Source organism: Zootoca vivipara, chromosome 3 (genome assembly GCF_963506605.1).
Source record: "Zootoca vivipara chromosome 3, rZooViv1.1, whole genome shotgun sequence".
NCBI lineage: Eukaryota > Metazoa > Chordata > Lepidosauria > Squamata > Lacertidae > Zootoca > Zootoca vivipara.
In genome coordinates, this window is record NC_083278.1 from 9785536 (window position 1) to 9798614 (window position 13079).

At 43.6% G+C, this 13079-nt stretch overlaps 1 protein-coding gene across 1 annotated transcript in view; it reads left to right on the forward strand.

The window, feature by feature from the left end:
- The window catches only part of ETF1 (eukaryotic translation termination factor 1), a 28818-nt gene extending 21442 nt beyond the window's left edge, over positions 1-7376 (forward strand). Inside the window, exons 7-11 of the mRNA XM_035110163.2 lie at positions 356-485; positions 2023-2178; positions 2611-2675; positions 2806-2953; positions 5516-7376. Of these exons, the coding sequence (XP_034966054.1) occupies positions 356-485; positions 2023-2178; positions 2611-2675; positions 2806-2953; positions 5516-5598 (582 nt within the window). The 3' untranslated portion in view covers positions 5599-7376. The remainder of the gene's footprint in view (positions 1-355; positions 486-2022; positions 2179-2610; positions 2676-2805; positions 2954-5515) is intronic.
- Positions 7377-13079: the final 5703 nt, after the last annotated feature.

Below are 13079 nucleotides of genomic sequence, written 5' to 3' on the forward strand. Positions count from 1 at the left end.
GATAAAGTATGAGGCAACCTCATTTGTAACCAAAGGTTCTGTTAACTCCACAGTGTAAAACTTTATAGGCGTCTAACTTACTTTGGTGAACAACTTTCAAGCATTGGCCTGATTTCAAAAGCCCTTTGCAAGCTATTAGTTCAATTTCTGCTCTTGCCTCTCCCCCAGCAGTCCATTGGGCTAGAAGTAAAAAGAGAATGGGAAAACCACAGCTACTGGTTTTGACCCCAACAGCTGCTGGCTTCTGGCCCCCAACATATCACACCCAAGCGAATGCTGCCTTCATTCAACAGACATAATGGTTTCTCATGCCTGATGCAATGTGTCTTCTAACACCACATCTTTTTATTTATAGCGATTGCAGTCCAAAGTACTAAAGCTAGTTGACATCTCATATGGTGGTGAAAATGGATTCAATCAAGCAATTGAATTGTCAACTGAGGTCCTATCCAATGTGAAATTCATTCAAGAAAAGAAACTAATAGGTATGAACAAAATACTATAATCTGTTATCATAAGCTGACACTCAAGATGTTTGTAAAGCACAATTTTGGCAAGGGTGTATTGCCTAGTGGGTAGAGCAAGTGGCAGGCAATAGGTTCTTTAGGATCCCAGCGGATGGAAGGCTGGCAGACTGTTAGATAAAAAAGAAAGTGGTTTATTGATTAGCAAGTATTACAATACTACAAGACAGCACCTAATAAACAAAAGAAGTTGTCTAGCAGTTATATATCATACTAACCAGTTGCACTTAAGATACCAAGCCAGACATGCAAGAACAAAAATATATTGGGAGAAATAACTGCAAAGGTGAGGTTTGTGGTTCATGTCATTTGCTGCGGAGCCCCCCAGAAGCAGCAGATCCTTCCCTCAGTTCACTGACCATTCACTGGAAGAACTCAGTGCAAAGGCTTGCCAAGCCTCTGAAGTCAGGCGCTTAAATAGAGGCTTGCAACCATAGCAGGTCCTGTCTTATCTGTTGCAGTTGGCACAGTGTCCATCCTTCCTCTGTTCCCAGTGATGAATCAAAATTAATTGTCTGTTGTTGTTTTTGTTTGAATTTATATACTGCCCTATACCCGGAGGTCTCAGGGCAGTTCCATGGCTGGGCCAACTACGTGACCCTTAGTTGGTTCCTCCTCAGGCCAGCTGTCAAGTCCTCTGATGTATAACACATCTGATGCCTAGTTCTCATTAAATAATGAAGTGAGGGACAAGTCCTTATCTATATGATATATAGTCCTAATTATATTGACAGATAGTGATGTCTAGTGTCAATTCCTCAGCGTATAACTATTGTTAATCTAAACAAGCCAGCTTCATAAACCACTGTTTGAAATTGGCATGTTTCAAATAAACCACAGTTAAGACTCACCACAGTCATTCAGGTTTGAACGACCCGACAAGGTGTGTTAAAATGGAACACTTCTGAATTCCTCCTTGTAGCATTGCTGAAAGGGGCAGGGAGCAAGTGAGATTGATGCTTACTGAGACCCATTCTTGTCATGCTACCCTGTTTCTCCGAAAATAAGACATACCCATAAAATAAGCTGTAGTAGGATTTCTAAGCATTTGTGCAATATAAGCTATACCCCGAAAATAAGACATAGTGATAGGCGCGGTTCTGGAGGGCGCCAAGGAAGAGGCTAGGCTGGACATGTAATTAAAAATAAGACATCCCCTGAAAATAAGCCACCGTGGTTGGTTTTTTTTTTTTTTTTTGAGGAAAAATAAATATAAGACGTCTTATTTTCGGAGAAACACTAAGCTATGGTTTAGCGTGACATCTGAACCAGGTCACAGGGTACATAACCTGATAACTATGAAAGTGTCAGTCAACTGTCCATGTACTGCCAAAGTAATTATCTTCCACCTTTCTGAACATAATCAACATTGTCTCCCTGATGTCACAGCAGCACGGTGATCTTCATGAAATTTAGTTGCTCTTGTGTTCCAGACTGCACTGATTAAAAATATGTATGACATGTTCATTTCCATCTCTCTTGTTTTCTTTCAATGTAGGCCGATACTTTGATGAGATCAGTCAGGACACAGGAAAATACTGTTTTGGTGTTGAAGACACTCTAAAAGCCTTAGAAATGGGAGCAGTAGAGATCCTGATAGTTTATGAGAACCTGGATATAATGAGATATGTTCTCCATTGCCAAGGCACAGAAGGTATGTAGCTCTCCCTACACAAATATTGGGATCTAAGGGAATAGGAATTGTATGTTAATATGGGTGAATCACACTGTAAAGCAGTTTGGCTCTTAGATGTGCTCACACTGATGGCATTTATGGACACAGCGAACATATACATTCTCTCCTTAAAGAAGATCGGTGGTCCAGACTTCTAGCCTGTAGCTTTCTTACACATCCCCCAATATTTTTTGGCCCTGCTTGCATTCTAGTTGCACCTTTTCTCCATAATGTTCTGAGTATGGTAACTGGGCTAAAAATGCCTCTCCACAAAAATTGATGTTCTAGTTCCCTGAGCTTAATATTTGGCTTTTCATTTCTCAGGTGCGTGTGCAATCTGATTGTCTTTGGGAATTTTTACTAATATGCCTCTTAATCTGCTTTCTCTCTCTCTTTCCCCGCTCACTACAGAGGAAAAGACTCTCTATCTGACACCAGAACAAGAAAAAGACAAATCTCACTTCACAGATAAAGAGGTATTTATGCAAAACGGCATCTTTTTCGTACGTTAGCTACAAAGCAACCTAAGACAGTTGGCATATTAGCTATTGATTGAAGTACAGGAAATAGACTTGCTTAGCGATTCTCTTCCATTTTCATCTTTAGACTGGACAGGAACACGAGCTGATAGAAAGCATGCCTCTGCTTGAGTGGTTTGCTAACAACTACAAGAAGTTTGGAGCCACGCTGGAGATCGTGACAGATAAGTCACAGGAAGGATCCCAGTTTGTGAAAGGATTTGGAGGAATTGGAGGTAATTGGAAAGGGGAAATGGCAGAGTGGTGTGTTTCTTGTAACCCACAATTGCAGCATCCTACATTACTTTAGTGAATTCTTACAACTGTTAAACATGATGATGATGATGATTATAATTATTCCCCGACCGGGCTAACACCAAATATATATTACAATAAAACGTAATGGAGGGAAGTTAATTAAAATACAGCTTAAAAATGCAGCCTCATTTTAGTAGTAGCCCATAAATCAAAACCATAAATGGAGGAAACATCAGATATTCACCTGAGCCAACTATCCATGCTAGTTCTACATGGGCCAGCAAAAAAAAAACACCTAGGGAAAATTTATATACCAAATCATGTATGGTATAGTGAGTCTGAGCTGAAGGCCAGGCAGAACAACTCCGTCTTGCAGGCCCTGCAGAAAGATGTCAAATCCCGCAGGGCCCTGGTCTCTTGTGACAGAGCGTTCCACAAAGTTGGGCCCAGTGCTGAAAAGGCCCTGGCCCTAGTTGAGACCAATCTAACCTGGAGGCTCGGGACCTCCAGTGTTGTTATTTATGGACCTTAAGGTCCTCCGCGGGGCATACCAGGAGAGACGGTCCCATAGGTATGAGGGTCCTAGGCCGCATATAAGAATCAATCTATGTTTGAGGCAGTTGTAGTTCATGCTGCTGCTTTGTGATATCTCAAAGTGATAATAGAATAATGAGATTGCATATGTATAAAAACCAATTCAGATTCAATACAGATCTGCTGTATCTTTACATCCACCTTCTGTAGTGGATGCTTCCCATGGTCCTATCCCAAGACTGTTAACCAGCTTTTCGGAATAATCTTGGAGGAATTGCAGCATTTGGGGGAAGACCCTTTGCTTCCATTTAAGTGAAAATCCCTGGGACATAAGTCATAACCAGGAAAGGGGTATGGTTTTCCTTGGGGAAGCACAGAGGGAATCAGTTTACAAGTAACTCATCTTACAGAGAGAGAGTTCCCAATAGTGCATACACGGACACATTCTGTCAATATTTTATTTTTATTTTTTAGAAATAATTTTTATTCATTTTCCATTAACTTCATGTCTGAAAGTACATCATAATCAAATTACATTCATACGTAGAGCGATAAAACAAAAAGACAAAAAGAAGCCAAAAAAAAGACCTAAAAATGGCCGAAAAAGAAAATAAAAAAAGGAAAAGGAAAATACTGAACAACAACAACAAAAAACTTCTTACTTCATATCATTATCATAACAATTTGGACTTCCCCGACTCCCCCCACTCTGGGTTCCTTGTTAATTATCTCTGTCAATATTTTATAATTGGTGGAGAATAACTTAATGTGGTAATTTCCCAGCACTCTTGTTGGCTGCTGGTCAAGATTTAAAGGCTGGGTTTGTTTTTCGGGTTTTTTAAGTTACATTGCAGGTATGTACGAATCAAAAATTTCAAATGTGAAAAAAGAAAAGAAAAAAGATTAATAAAGCTTATACAAAAAAGAAAAAACGGGGGCTGCTTCGTTTGCACATACAGTATAGGCTTGTTCAATGTTGGCTTCTCTCACTACAGATAACAAGCTTTTTACTTCTCAGAATTGAACCCCAACTTCAGTTGGGTCAGCCTGTGAGTGCTTGCTTGTTCAGGCTGGAATAAGTCTTTACCACCTTCTCTGACTTTAGATTTGTCTTGTCAGTTAAATGCCTCACTTGAAGAATTCTCCTGACAGCTTATGCACTGGTCTCTTCCCACCTTGCAGTTGATATAGGCAAAAATCTGCCCTTATTCCCTTATTGGGTTCTCAATCGGTTGGAGAATATAACAGAGGCCAACCAGAGAAGTTTGAGAAGCAAAGCCTTTATTTCGCTGTTGCAACAGGGTCCTTCCTCTCACGCAGGAGAACAAGGAAGGAACCCCAAACAAAGGTGTCTTGCCCTTAAAAAGAAATTTGAAATTGGTTTCAGCCCACCCCCCAGAAGCATCATCCATATGTCACAGAAGGGGTGTAGCCCAAGACCCCCCTCCCTAGATTCATCATAGGTACATCATGAAAGGGGAGGTCTGGTGGCAGTAATCTGAGCAGTCTGGACCCTGCCCCCTGCCCCCAAAACCTAATCAACAAAAAAGAGAGAGATTTACATTTCCCGGTTTCCCAGCCAAGTTAATCACACCCTTTTGTCTGGCACCCAGGTATCAGGATGCCAGGGATTATCACTTTAATTCCTGAGACAATGAGAAGGTTCCCCCCACCCCCCTTCTTCCTTGCAGAGGAACACCTGGTCAGAGAGAGAGAGTCAAAATGGTGTCAGTCAGGCCTGTCTTCCTGTGCTGCTTCAGACATGTTTCTGTACATTCATGTACATGTTTTTATGAACAAGTGTGTGTGTGTGTGTATATATATATATATATATATATATATATATATATATATATATATATATATATATATGACCTCAAAATTCTTATAACACAGTCTTTCCCAGAAATGGAATCAATAGAGGTGGGAAGGAAACGTGTAGTCTTCTTTCGACTCCGGGGTACAAAGTGCTTGTAACATCTTCCTTCTAACGTTTATTTCCAAAGGTATCTTGCGGTACCGAGTGGACTTCCAGGGAATGGAATACCAAGGAGGAGACGATGAATTTTTTGACCTTGATGACTACTAGGTAGTCGACCTGGGTCTGGCAAAACGTGCCTCACCCCTCCAGCATCCAACCCAAGGAGAAAGCTTGCGATGGAATACAAAACAGATCCCTGCCTTAGAATTGGAGTTTTTCCAGAACTTTATCCAGAACACCGGGTTTAAAAGAAGAAGAAAGAAGCAAACCCTACTGATTTGTCATGGTGTCAGTACAGCAGCAATCTACTAAGTTTCTATAATGCCATTTTGGACTAATTTAAAAAAAAAATCCCAGTTTTTACTTTTACTTAATGGTGAAATTGGTTGCTCTTGTATTTTATGAAAATGATTTTTTTAACCTTCATGCTACATTAACTGCTGTAAAACCTTCGTTTGAAAAATTAATGGATTATACTGGTTTGTTTCTTAAATTGATTGGAGGCAATTAAGTCGCTGCGTTTTGCAGTGAGATGACCCATTTACATGGCGTTCTTGGTTTAGACTGCGGAAGAAGAACCTTAGGAGGTGCACCCGTTGCTCTTGGTCTACAGTGGTGGAAGTAACAGGAATTGAACCCTTATGGCATGCCAGCTTTAAAGGTGCGATTTGTAAATTCAGACAGTCTGGGAGCTCCACCCCTTTTAAACTTAGACTGCAAAAGCACTGCTTGTAACAATCAAGAAGTATGTTTCATTTGTGGCAATCGAAATGCCAGGGTCTCGGCAGGCTTGATTGGGATTATGAGTCTTGTGGCCTTCACTCTTCCCTCTTGTCAGTCAATAAACAGTTTCCACAAGCAAGCTAATGCTTCTTATGCTTGGTTCTATTCTTTACTAGGGTTTGGGAGGTGTTTTTTAAGTTCTGCTTTGGGACTGCATAAGCTGCCTTGGTGTGAGTTAACATCAAAATTTCACAAACTGCTTTAAATGCAAGTAGCTAGCAAAATGTGACTGATGTCACCCTTGGCACTGGGGGCTGTGAAGCATCTGTAGAAATTAGCAAGTTCTCTCTCATTATAGAAGCTTGGCGCCAAAGGTTCACTTTAAACACTGTGGGATTGCTCACGCAAGGCAGTTAGCTCACTTTCCCGAATCCCCCTGGGACTGTCTGGTTTTCTAAAGGATACTCTGATATTTTAGTGCCTAGCTGTGTTCACATTTTCCTCTTGTCATTCATGTATTGGTAAAACTCCCCAGCTGGCAAACTTTGCATATCGTTCCGATAATCCTGTCTCACTTGAACTGGAGGGAGGGTTTGTCTTAACGTAAACCTCCTCACAGTGTATACTTAAAAAGAGGTCCAAAATGACTTTCTGTCAATGTGAGCAATAGAATTTGTATCTTTTTATAACTCCGCAAGCAGGCAGTGTGTGTGATTGTCCACAAGAAGTGTTTACGTAGGGTGAAGTCTCTTCCAGAAGCAGTACACTTTGATTTTGCCATTGTAAATGGGTCTGCTGTGACATGACAAGAGCAGAAAAATTGGGTGTAAATTTACATTTTTGAATATACTGCTTGTTTCACATTTAGGGTATGCAGCTCCTTTTTTGTAGTTTTATTTTTACTATTTAAGTTTGGAAATGATGCCAAATTTTTGTATCTCTTTAATCAATGTGTTATATCTGGTGATATATATTGCATTATATATTGATGTGTATATCAATATATACCGATATGTATTACACTTACACAAACACATTAAAAGGGTGAGAATCCTAGCCTTTTGCATACTACATAGCCTCTTCAGAGAGCTCCCAAGCAGTGATATCTTGGTGTTGTGATGTACAGAAATGGAGAAGAGTATTAAACCATATTTAAGAATATACCCTGGATTTCTGATTTTATTTGACTCTGGGAAGGATTGCAATATTGAGTTACTATGAACCAAACAGTAAGATTTTCTAACGGTGGGCTAGTGCCTGATACTAAACAATTGCACCAGCGTATCTGGTAATAGGTCAGTGGTGCCTTTGGCACAGTGTTTCCCAAACTTGGGTCTCAAGCTGGTTTTTTTGGACAATTCCCATCATCGACCACTGGTCCTTCTAGCTAGGGATGATGGGAGTTGTAGTCCCAAAACTGCCGTAGGCCCAAGTTTGGGAAACACTGCTTTAACACACCAACATATTGTTGCTACCTAAGTGGACACCACTACCAGCTGGATTTTAAACATATATTGGCTGGTTAGTCTTCCAAACCAAACTACTGCCTCAGAATACATCGATGCCAAAATGGGCTCTGACCCAGAAAAGCTATACATTTGTTAGCCTTTAAGGTGCCATAAGCAACTTGCAAGATTTTGTAGCAACTGGCTGGCACACAACGACTCCTTTTTTCATTGGTCTCAGATGTGTCTGTAGCTGTCACAGCAATGATTTGCACAAGCTCTTTTAATCAATACCATTCTGTTCTCTAGGTCATGTTGACACATTCCTCTCGGATGCCCTGCTTGATAGCAGTTTGGTACAGAATTGCCGCAGTATTCGTCCAGCAGCATGAGAATTAAAAGACATAATTTAGCTTGAGACACAAACACAATCCGGCTTGACATTTTTCTGTGGCTGTAAGGTCCCTACCAGACACACTTGACAAGCAGTAATTGCTAGGGGACCCTGACTGATCATATAAGCCATAGGTAGGCAAACTAAGGCCTGGGGGCCGGATTCGGCCCAATCGCCTTTTAAATCTGGCCCGCGGACAGTCCGGGAATCAGTGTTTTTTAACATGAGTAGAATGTGTGCTTTTATTTAAAATGCATCTCTGGGTTATTTGTGGGGCATAGGAATTCGTTCATTTCCCTCCCCCCAAAAAATATATATATAGTCCGTCCGCAACCCACACACAAGGTCTGAGGGACAGTGGACCAGCCCCCTGCTGAAAAAGTTTGCTGACCCCTGATATAAGTAGTCCCAAGTCCCGCAGGATCTTGTGTGTCTTGGCCTAAAATAGAATGAACTCTGCCAAGAACCCAGCAAAGAAGTCTCAATATAGAACAGGGATGGCTGATCTTTAGATATTGCTAGCCAACTCCCACTGCTCCTTGCCATTGACCATGCATGTTGGGGTGCCAATGAGCCACAGAGTAGCTACCCCTGGTATAGAAGAGCCCTCCTTGAGCTTTGCAGAGCTGTTTACTGGCAGAGGAAGACCCAAGGCCAGTTGGAATCAAGTCCCTGGATAGCTCAGTTGGTTAGAGCATGGTGCTGATAATGCCAAAGTTGCAGGGTTGGTCCCCGGACAGCTGTATATTCCTGCATTGCAAGGGGGTTGGACTAGATGATCCTCAGAGTCTTACAATTCTATGACTACGACTTTGCAAAGTCAGAAGCCAACCCTGATCTCCGAAACGATGTGCAAGCTCAAACGTCACAAAACCACTAGGTGGCACAAGTAGATGAGGGAAACCCAAGCCACATAGTACAGGATAATAACAAAAGTTTTGGTTTGGGTTTTAGTTTACCCGTGTCCCCCATTGCTCTGCAGCACCTTTCCTCTCCCCAAACTGATTTGAGAGGGATTCTGGAATGATCTGAGCTAGAAGGGGATGTTGGCAGAAAACACCTCTCTTTCCCTGAACAGAAAACCAACCAGATCTGAGGTATAGCCATCATGATGAGCAGCTTCTTGCCGCAGGGGCACTTTTTAACAAGTCATTTCTGAAAGACTGAACACCTCCACCATGTTATCCTGCAACTGGTGTCCTCCATTCATGTAACTGAAATAAGGTTGCTCTCTTTCCTTCTGCCTTTGTCATCACCTTAGTTTAGGCCAGGCATGTCCAAAGTCCGTTTCGGGGTCTAACCCAGCCTGCTGGTCGATTTAATCCGCTCCCCGTGGCAGTATATGACCTGGTATATACTGCTCCCCGTGGCAGTATATGACCCGGGTTAAAATCCTTTTAAAAAGCTCAGCAACTTCAATCCTAAAAATAAAAGAAAAAGCTCAACAGCTTTGGGCTTGAATCCTTAAAAAAGCTCAAGAACTTCAATCCTAAAAAAGCTCAACAACTCACGCATGTTCACTTCATCAAATCTGGCCCTTTTTGAAAAAAAGTTTGGGCACCCCTGGTTTAGGCTGATTGGAAGAGCATGCAAGCTTTTGAATTTCACAGAATAGAAATTTCAGGGGGAATGGGAAGGGAGCCAAATCTTTGGCCTTTGATCTATATATATATTTAAAAAATCATTGCTGATAACAACCTGTTTATTTTGCATATGGTGAATATTGTCACTCCTAATCTGGGTCCAGGCCACCAGCTTTGCTAGCTGCAAGTTGTGAACGAGTAAATGGGTGGCTATTTGGTGCCAGTGTTCATGCAGGTGTATGTGTGTACACCAGGGGTGTCCAACTCCAAAGAGTCTGTGATCTACTCACAGAATTAAAAACTGGCAGTGATCTACCCACTTTTTTTGGGGGGGGGGGTTTCAGGTCAAAGTTGTTGAGCTTTCCTTTTAAGCAAGAAAAGGCCTATTTTGGGGGGTGCAAGTCAAAGGCAGGATGAAGTCCTGTTTTTAGGGGTACAGAGCAAAAATGTTAAGCTTTTTTTAGGGGAGCCAAAGTTGTTCAGCTTCTTTGGGGGGGGAGCCACTGATCTACCAGTGATCTACCACAGACGACCAGTGATCTACTGGTAGATCACGATCTACCTATTGGATGTGCCTGGTGTACACCAAAGGAAGAATGCAGCTCCCCCCACATTTGGCTGGTTTTCCCCCCATGGGAAAAGAGCGTTCCTGCATGCATGTTGTTGGCATCCATCTGTCTCGAGAGACAGTGGAGTGCGTCTCCGGGGGTGAAGTCAATCTGCTGCCTTAGCAGCACCGAAGTGACCTCCCCGGGGTGCGAGCCTGGGCAGTGTGTATGAGGGTCCTGGGCTGCTCAGACCACAAGACACACACACACACACACACACACACACAAACACACACACACACGGCCTCACTTGTGTGGTCCAAAGGAAAACAGACCCAATATGTTTGGCACCAACTTGGCTGCAGGAGCTGTTTACCAGCCATCCAATTGTCGCAGGGACTCCACTCCAGATTTGTGTAGGGTTTACTCCTTAACCTTTCCTTCTCCCGAAGATATCCCCCAAAGCAGTGGGAGGTTTAGGATCAGAGTTTTCCTTCTCCTAGATGGGCTACCTTTCCTGGTTGCCGAGCTCTATATGCCCCTCACTTCCCTCTACAGCAGGTACAAAAACTGCCTTCTTAACCGTAGGACCCACAAAATTGTTCTCGTGCGCTCAATCCACCGGAGCCTTCTTCGTATGCCGGGGAAGTCCCCAACTCACCGAGGGTTTGAGAACCATCAGCTACCCTCACCCGGTTCAGCTTTCCATTCAAAGCCATTTCCTGGGCTGTGGCCACTGTTGCATGTTGAAAGCTTCTAAGAGCTGGGTGCAGGGTGGGGACCAAAGGTGGACAAACTACCCCAGGGGGGGTACTACCTCTCCTCTAACACCCACCCCTCCTGCATGCATACATATAAACATGCACACTGTTGTTGTTGTTTAGTCGTTTAGTCGTGTCCAACTATTCGTGACCCCATGGACCAGAGCACGCCAGGCACTCCTGTCTTGCACTGCCTCCCGCAGTTTGGTCAAATTCATGTTCGTAGCTTCGAGAACACTGTCCAACCACCTCGTCCTCTGTTGTCCCCTTCTCCTAGTACCCTCAATCTTTCCCAACATCAGGGTATTTTCCAGGGAGTCTTCTGTTCTCATGAGGTGGCCAAAGTATTGGAGCCTCAGCTTCACGATCTGTCCTTCCAGTTGAGCACTCAGGGCTGATTTCCTTCAGAATGGAGAGGTTTGATCTTCTTGCAGTCCATGGGACTCTCAAGAGTCTCCTCCAGCACCATAATTCAAAACATGCACACTAGATGTAAATAAGTCTCCTGTTGTTTCCAGTGAGAGAGGTTATTTTTTTCCTGGCAACCTGTGAGAAGGCAGGGCTGAGCAACCACAGGCAGGTTAACAACTTGATGTTCACCACCCAGCTGTTTGCCCTATCCCTTCCATTCTAGGCAAAATTTAAAAGCAAAGCTCACATCTGACTCCCTTCTTCCCCTCCAAGTTGAAGTCTGGTGATGTCACAGTGGGCGGCTTGTGATGGAAGGCAACCTCTCCTCTTGCTCAGTGGTTCTGAGCGCTTTCTGAAGGAAGGGGCCCGGTTGTTACACTAAGGCTGGGTAGATCTTTCTGGGGTAAGGACTCGGCGGGTTGGGCTTGGGTGGTGTTTGAATCAGTTTTCAGAAAGGCATGGTCTGCCCTCGGTTTCTGACACTAGCCACTGAATCCGGAATAAGGATCCATGTAAGAAATGGTTCCCCCGAGATCTGATGCAAGGATCAATAACCTATTGACAGCCATCTGTCAGGAATGCTTTGGTGGTGTTTCCTGCTTGGCAGGGGGTTGGACTGGATGGCCCTTGTGGTCTCTTCCAACTCTATGATTCTTTAAAGCTAAATCTGCTAGAAGGTAGAATTGGGTTGGTTGGAGGCCTTAAATCTGCAGTGTGCTATAATTCTGGTGGGGTTCTCGTCCACAATTGTGCAGCTGTATGCTCAGACTTTTCCAGCAAAGAACTTTGGGGTTCTTGAGCTGTGATTCCTGCATTGCAGGGGGTTGCACTAGATGACCCTTTAGGTCCCTTCCAACTCTACAATCCTATGATTTGCATGATGATTTTTTATTCTTCTTCATTAAATGGTAGCAATGCAGTTCTTTGGGTATTATGCAAGTCCACAAGGCGGGCTCTTCTATAACTGTTCCACCTGCTTGTCTTTTATTTCTATGGTAGTTTCCTAACGGGCATTGCTAGTTTTCCCCATTCTAGTTTTCAGAGGCTGAAGTTGATTGATACACAAAGTTCACATGCAACCTTAGAAATCACACCCACTGTTGTTTTAGGTTTAAAATCAGGAAATTGGGCTACCATTCTGAGTTCAGTGAGTGGATATGCAAAGGACAGCACTGGTGGTTTTCTGAAGGTTTATACGATGCTTGATTATTATTATTACTAGTATCATGAAGCCTGTTAAAATAATGGGTGCTAGAGCAGACCTGTTGCTCTAGCAACCTCAGGGACATATGCAGAGCTGATGAAGTCTGCGCTCCAAGTCCGAACGGATAGAACTGACCCGATGGGGTGGGAGTTAGCAGAAGGCCTCACTTTCTTTCCTCCTCCACCGAGGCCAGCAAGCAGCCCTACGAATTCCCTTCCCGGACCTCCTAATTCAGCCCGGCTCGAGCGCCGCAGCGGCCTGCCCACCTCATTCTCTCTCCCGCCTGTGTCACTCCTCGCGCGGATGAGCCGCCGCACCCCGAGGAGACCGGGCCTGCCTCTCCAATCAGGGCCTACAAAGAAGAAGAAGAAGCAGCAGCGCCCAGCGAAGGGGAACAGGCGGTCCTCGTGCCCACCTCGCCGCCTCAACCTGGCTCGTCTCCCTGCCGGGCCGAGCAGGAACCAAGCTCCCCTCTCTGAAGTGTCTCTGCGTTCCAAGTCCCAATGGCTGTCCGTGGGGC